Here is a 7930-nt window from a genome sequence, read left to right on the forward strand (position 1 = left end):
TCAAGAGCAACGGTGTCTCTCTGGAGACGAAGGTGCGCCTGATACAGGCCATGGCCTTTGCAATCACTTATTATGCATCAGAGAGCATAGAAGGGAGGATAGAAGGAGAATTGACGCTTTTGAGCTGTGGTGCTGGAGAAGAGTATTGAATGTACCATGGACTGCCAAGAAAACAGATTCATCCTAGAGAGGGATAATCCAGGCTGTTCCTTGGAGGCAAAGATTCTGGGGCTTCGTCTGACATCCTTTAGACATGTTGCAAGGAGAGACAGGTCTTTGGAGAGGGACATCATTCGGGGTAGAGTGGAGGGACGGTGCATGAGGGGAAGACCATCTATGAGGTGGATTGATTCAGTGACTGGGGTAATCGGGATGGGTGTGTCAGAGGCAATGCGATTGGCACAGGATAGAGCAGGTTTTAGGGCTGTTGTACATAGGGTCGCTATAAGTCGCAAATGACTCGACGGCACATAACAGCAAGAAGAAGAAGTGATGCCTTTGAATTGTGGTGTTGGTGAAGCTTATTGAATATACTGTGGAGTGTCAAAAAAAGTAACAAATTTCTCTTGGAGAAAATGTAACAAGGGTGTTCCTTAAAAGCGAAGGACATTAGAGTCAAAGATAATGAAACTCTATTATATTTGGGGGATGCTATCTGGAGGGGCCTCTCCTTGGAAAAAGACATCATGCTGGGAAAGTAGAAAGAGAGAAGACCCTCAATGAGGTGGATTCTCCAGTGACTAACATTGGACTCTAGACTGACATTGTTGCTTCTCAGTCCTCGGGAGAGATCGCTGGCAATGGATTTTCTCCGATACAATTTGTCTTTTGATTTCCTGACTGCTGGTGCCAAGAGTGTTTTTTGTGGAACCGTGTAAAATTGTTAACAACCTCAATCTTTTCTCCATCTGCCAGTTGGTCCAAAAAGTGAGAATCTTTTGTCTTCCTTGATGTTTGAGCTTCAATCCATATTGAAGACTACAGTCCTTGACCTGTAGCAAGCACTTCAGGTCGTCAATTTCAGCAAGCAATATTTGTGTTATTTGTAAGGTTATTGAAAAGCAATTGTCCGTCTAGAGACCAAGGTGCACCTGATCCAGGCATGGTCTTCGCATTTACTTGTTAGGCATCAGAGAGCTGGTCAAAGACTAAGGATGACAGAAGAGAAATCAATGCCTTTGACTTGTGATGTTAGAGAAGAGTCAGACATACCACAGACCTCCCAAGAAAACAAATAGGTCAGTCTTGGGTATGTTGAAATAAAATTTTCCTTGGAGGCTTAAGATTTTGAAGCTCCTTCTCACATTCTTTGGGCACATGGCCAGGAGAGACCATCCTTAGAGAAGGACATCATGCTTGGAAGGGTGGAGGGACAGGACAGGAGAGGAAGATCCTGGATGAGATGGATTGATAAAATAACTGGAGCAATGGGGATGTGTATGTCTGAGTCAGTGAGACTGGCTCTTAACAGGTCAGTCTTCAAAGCTGTTGTACATAGGATTGCCGTGAGTCACAGGCAACTCGAAGATACATAACAACAGCAGCAACAACAGAGGGCTTGAGCATGACAGCTAGTGAGAATAGGGTTTTGCTCTGTTTGTTCATAGGGTTGTGAGTCCCTTTGATGGCATCCAACAACAAAAAAACTTGAAAGATAGGAGGTGGGTACTAGCTAGGCTCTGCATTTTGTTTTGTTGAAGATATCTGAACTTTGCTATATTGATACGTTGTCAAATGATTTTGTAAAATGGGAAAAGCAAAACATACTATTAATTAAAAAAGCCTTTGATCCTTGTTTTCTACTGTCTTTAGAACATTAGGGCTTATTAAAATTGATAGTAAAAGAACTTTTTAAAGTGTTTTATATTTGTGTTTGCAGTAGTAAAATAAGCCTTTAATTGCCCCAGTCATAAAAAGATCTAGATGGACATAGGAGTACTTGCTTATTGTAATTTTAATCAGTAATGTGAAGTTGTACTTCTTTTTTAAGTGAGCGCCTATTTATGAGTGAAAGGGATTACTGACTGGCATATGAATGGTGGAATTAAACATTTCTAGTTCATATATAAATGTTTTTGAAACATAATTTATAATACATTGTTATTCTCTGCTGAATATAGTAGTAGTATGTGTTTCTGACCTTAAATGTTTTAAAATGAAACTACTACTCATGGACAAATAATAGGCAGGAGCTTTGAAAGATACTAAGTGACATTAAATCAAATTCTTGTTATTTAGGCCCAAACTCGTGTAAAGTTGAATTTCTTGGACCAGATTGCAAAGTATTGGGAATTACAGGGGAGTACTCTGAAAATCCCTCATGTGGAGAGGAAGATCTTGGACTTGTTTCAGCTTAATAAGGTAAAAGGTTAATGATCATCTCATTTAATAATTCTCTTGACAGATTTAATTTGATCTTGTAGCTATTATTTTAAACATATAAAATTAAGAGCCTCATTCAGTGAGTGAAGATCAAGATTTTTTTTTGTTAGAAGTGAAAGCTTTATCTATTAGATGTTGACACCTGCTTTTTGTCGTTTGTAAGCTTCACAATAATCTTGCTAAAGTTGTTTCTTTCTATTTTATTATAGATAGGGAAACTAAAGCTCAGATCTTGGGAAAGGTGGTGAACAAGCATAGGTTGAGCTGCAGTTCATTATTAGGGTGGCTTAACTCTGAAATCCATATTTTTTCAGCCACACATGCTTACCATACTTCCTGCTCCTTAATTTATGGCTATTTCAAGGTTGAGAATATGACCAAATATCCATTCATTAGATTCATTAGAAATCTAATGCTGTTGCTAAGTGCTGTGGAGTCATAGGCAACTCATAGTGACCCTATGAAGGAAAGTCCTCAACACTTGTGTGACGTTCATCCTCTCTCCAGGTTCATAGGGTTTCCAGAGGCAAGCTGTTAGAGAAGTGGATGCCACTCCTGTTTCCAAGAAATCTAATAGTTCCTTTATTTTTTTCCTCCAAGAAAATCTTGACTAATTTGAAGAGCCAAGTAGTTCTTTGGGGGACAGAATGAGTTAAAACAGAGATACTAATTTTCAAGCTTACATGAGTAGTGTATTTAAAGAATTAATTTTTTCCTTTTGAGCCAGGAAACAGTATTTTAGAATGATTTTCAACCTTGAATAGCCATGATTAAGAACACTTACTCTTTGAAGTCCTATCTAGACATGAAGTGGTTCTAATGTTTGGTGGTTTGTTTTTTTCTTCCTCTTTTATTAGTTAGTTGCAGAAGAAGGTGGATTTGCAGTTGTTTGCAAGGATAGGAAGTGGACCAAAATTGCCACCAAAATGGGGTTTGCTCCAGGCAAAGCTGTGGGCTCACACATCAGAGGGCATTATGAGCGAATACTCAATCCCTACAATTTATTCTTGTCTGGAGACAGCTTGAGGGTGAGTATTGATGTGCAAGCCAGAACATGTTTCATTTTATCTTTTTCTAGGGGAATGAATAAGCCTTTGTAACATTTGCAAAAAGTTGTTTAGGAGACCTTGTTCTGGGGATTATTTTTCCTTCAGTATTTTTGCTCAGTTTTGAGAAAAAACATATTAAAAAGTTTGTTTTGAAATGAATGAAATTGTAAATGAAAGAAATACCCTTCTACTGGGAAAAGTTGAAAAGCTGAGCTAACCTCACCACAGAAGTGTGTTGTCTTTTCAGTGAAGTGTTTCTTGTATCAGTTAGGGCTTATATTTTTGTACTCAATCCTATATATATTCCTTCCTTTAAAAAAAATGATAGTTAGTCAAGTTATTTAGATAAAACTTGTTCCAGATGAACATTATTATATAATACTTCCTACTTCTTTAACGTCTAGGAAGAAGAGTATCATAATTCATTTAGTTTAAACTCCTAGAGGTTTCCCCCCCCCTAAGATTAGAACCATAGTCTTTATAAATTGGAGGATTGTCACTGCTTTAGAGAGGTAGGAAAAGAATAATATGATTTAAAAGAATGAACTAGTAGTACAACAGTAAAGCATGTTAACCGAAAGGTTGACAGTTCAAACCAATCTAAGAGAGATCTAGCATTTTTCTTCTCTAAAGATTGCAGCCTAGAAAACATTGTGGCATCTCCGTAACGTGGCATCAACTTCTGACACCCCTCGCTATTGCCATTAGAGCTGTAGCATACTTGAATCACTGGGTGTTTATAGCATTTTGTGCTTGTTTTCCCTCTTTTTATTCTAGGTGATTTTTTTAACCAAGATAATGTAGACCAATCTGATAATCTGGAAATTATGTTTTTTAACATATGTTTTGTATGCCTATTTAGTAAGAATGGGCATATAGATTTCTTGAAGTGACTTACAACATCACATTTGAAATCTTTATTTTCCAGACCTTTGTCTAGATACAGTTGCCAACAGTAAGGTTTTTCTTCCCCAACTCTTTCTTCTTCAGTGTAGAAGTTGCAGTGAATAGTAAAGAGAGGGAGTCTGCTTACTTTATGGGTTGCAACATTTAAGAAAGTTGTGATTTATGTACTTGGAGAAGTTGTGTAAGTTCACAATTTAAAAGCTCTTACTCATTATACATTGAAGCAATCCAAAAGAAATAAGTATTTAAAACACTTTTTTAATGTACAATGAATTAAAACACAGATAAACACTTACTGAGATACCTACTATATGCCAGCTGTTGTCCAAACATATGTCAGCTATAGTCCAAGCATATGCCAGGTATAGTCCCTAGGAAATGATGCATATGCATTGTTCTGAGTTTAAAAGCATGAGGAAATTAAAGTCACTCCTAATCGTAACCCCTGTATTAGTTCATTCAAGACTTTTTTATCCATTTATGCACAAATAAAATCCCTGTAAAATTGTTCAGATAGCATTTGCCATGTCTCACTATTTCTGAAGACCTGATTTTTAAATAACTGGCTGCTGTTGTTGAGAACCGTTGAGTCTGAACTGACCCATAGCTGACACTCTTTCGGGTTTGCCGAGTAAATCAAACAGGAGGAGATTGGTCATCTTTCCCTCACGGAGTCAGTCTTGGTATCTTGGTGTGGCAGCACAACTGCTTACCATTAAGCCACCTGAGCTCTTTGTTTTTTTATTATAATTCTTTAATATTCTTTGTATGTCTTTGTTCCCATTTTTATTTTTTAAAATATTCATGAGAAAAAAGTGGAGAATATGTCCTGTAGTTTTAACAGTAAGCTGGGCAATGAAGTTGTTATTGGAAAAGGATGAGCTAGAGCTTGGGCCATGTTGAGCAGTCGTGCACTGATAGAATGGAACAGAAGCCTCTGTCTTGCATCACCATGTTTTTTAAATGTCTTAAGGGATTACTCTGTCTCGAAATGGTAATTGATGGTAACTGATCATCTCCAATTCCTAGCTTCTCAAGTACAAGTTAAAATTAGAATCTGTGTAATAGCATTAGATTTAAAATAAACACATCAACTGTACTTTTAGAAGTTTAATTTAAAATAAAATAATAAAGCTCTTGATATCTATTTAAAAAGGGAGTCTGATTTTACTTTAGGTCTCCACAACCCTTAAAGAACTAAGTAGATCATAGATTGTAGGACTAAGACAAGTTGGAGCAAGTAGTGATCCACCTGTGTAGAACCTGAATGTCTCTCCATCAGCTTAATAAACAATTACTATTTTCTCAGTTACACTTACTCTGTTTTCCTGTAGAAAATTCATGTGTAGAGTTGAAGACTAGTTTAAATTGAGGGTAGTGTTCGTACTGTCATTGTTGTTGTGTACCATTGAGTCAGAACTGGCCCATAGCTGAACCTCCAGTGGATTTTCTGAGTCAGTTAATCACGAAGGAGGAGATTCCCTGTCTTTCTCCTGAGGATCATTTGGTGGATTTGAATCACGTGCATTTGGAATTGGAGGACATTGTGTTACCACTAGCTTACCTGAGTTCCCTGTTATACTCCTACTGAAAAAAAAATTAAAACAAAAACCAAGGCTTCCCAGAACCAGTAACATTTGTCAAATGTTATAATTTTTTTGCCATATTATGTCCTATACATATTTTGCTTAAAATTCTCATTTGAGTTAAGATTTATGGACTGTGTGTTGTGTGTCCTGTCCTTTTTAAAGACTTAAGTAAAAATTTTACAAGCCTAAATAAGGACTCATTCTGTGCCCATTGTTGTAGTTGTGTATCATCGAGTCAGAACAGACTCATAGCTGACTCTCCCACCAGTTTTCAGATGCATAGGAAGACCTTGTCCATCTTTGTCCCATGGTGCAGCTGGTGGTTTTGAACCGTATACCTTTGCATTGCCAGTACAACTCCTTATCTCTAGGCTACCAGAACTTCCTACTGGTCAGTAATCTGTCTTCATAGTAAAATGATTTCACATCAGTGCTCTTTTACCCAGCTAGAATTATTTCAGGGAGCTTTGTTGATTTAGTGATAAGAAGTTGTACTTTCAACTCAAAGGTAGGTGGTTCAAATCCACCAGCTGCTCTCCAAGAATTAGATAAACTCTGCCTATGCAGTTTACTTTCACTGAAAACAGAGGGTCAGCTATGGGTTGGTTATGACAATAACAATAGTATTATGGACTCAATATTTATTTTATAGATGAAATAAATGTCTTTAATTAGAATGAATAGAATATTTGATATTCATAGTGTTGTGCATTGGTAGGTTTATTACTAGTTGAGACTGTCAAGTCATCTCTATCAGTAGTAGTCTTAACTGAAGTTGAGTCAGAACCGTCTCTAGCAACCCTTGAGCAGTTGTTATAGGTTGCATCATGCGGGAGACTTTACCTTTTTCTCCTTCAGAGCAGCTATTGTTGAAATATGTACTGACTCATAGTTGACCCTCTAGAGTTGGTTAACCGCACTGAAATGAGTATTAGATTTTTGTGTTACCATTTTGTATCCTCTTTCAGCCAATTTAAAATCAAACTGAAAAGGAAAAATCAGAAAATACACCTTCCTGATTAGAAACAAGTTACTGCTGTGGGGTCTCCTTGTTTTATAAAATTAGACTTCACTTTGGTGATCTAGTGGGGAGCTGTCAATCCAAAGGCAACACCATTCTAATCTACTAGTTACTCAATGGAAGACAAAGGCTATTCTCTTCCCACGTGACTTACAGCCTCAGAAAAACCAGTGGAGGTAAAAAAAGAAGAGAACTCAGACTTGGCTGGTTCTCCTTGACAGAAATGAGAGAGGAAGGGAAGAGAGAGAGGGAAATATCTTAGAAGTCCCAGTAAGGGAGTTGTTATTGTTGCTATGTGCCATTGAGTCGTTTGCGACTCATAGCGACCCTATGTATAACAGCCATAAACCCTGCTCTGTCCTGTGCCAGTCGCATAGCCTTTGACACACCCATCCCGATTACCCCAGTCACTGAATCAATCCACCTCATAGAGGGTCTTCCTGTCCTGCGCTGTCCCTCTACTCTACCCAGCATGATGTCCCTCTCCAAAGACCTGTCTCTCCTTGCAACATGTCCAAAGTATGTCAGACGAAGCCCCAGAATCCTTGCCTCCAAGGAACAGCCTGGTTTAATCCTCTCTACGATGAATCTGTTTGTTTTCTCGGCAGTCCATGGTACATTTAATACTCTTCTCTAGCACCACAGCTCAAAGGCGTCAGTTCTCCTTCTGTCCTCTCCCTAGTCATTGGTGGGTTGGTGGTTTTTGCAGTAAGGGAGTACCATTTAGTAGAAAGACCTGCTTTCTCAATTATGATAATATTATACACAGTCAGAATATTGCTAAATATATCTAAAATGACATGACAATGAAATAGAAATTGTTTTGTGTTCTTTCCTTGCTTACTCCACTTTTTTCTCCCAGTGGAATTTCTAATATGAGCACCTTTCTAACAATTGGACCTTTAATTAATTCACAGTTGCACATAAAGATAATTACAGCAAGTTCATTGGGAGTGCCCTGAGCTTGCTCTGGCCTGTTGTAA

General features: G+C 37.9%; 1 protein-coding gene across 1 annotated transcript in view; it reads left to right on the forward strand.

Moving 5' to 3' along the window:
* The window catches only part of KDM5B (lysine (K)-specific demethylase 5B), a 74776-nt gene that overhangs the window by 3888 nt on the left and 62958 nt on the right, over positions 1-7930 (forward strand). The window contains exons 2-3 of the mRNA XM_006890528.1: positions 2239-2361; positions 3240-3410. Of these exons, the coding sequence (XP_006890590.1) occupies positions 3309-3410 (102 nt within the window). The 5' untranslated portion in view covers positions 2239-2361; positions 3240-3308. The remainder of the gene's footprint in view (positions 1-2238; positions 2362-3239; positions 3411-7930) is intronic.

This window comes from Elephantulus edwardii, unplaced genomic scaffold (genome assembly GCF_000299155.1).
Source record: "Elephantulus edwardii isolate Elephantulus edwardi_28Jun2011 unplaced genomic scaffold, EleEdw1.0 scaffold00090, whole genome shotgun sequence".
Taxonomy (NCBI): domain Eukaryota; kingdom Metazoa; phylum Chordata; class Mammalia; order Macroscelidea; family Macroscelididae; genus Elephantulus; species Elephantulus edwardii.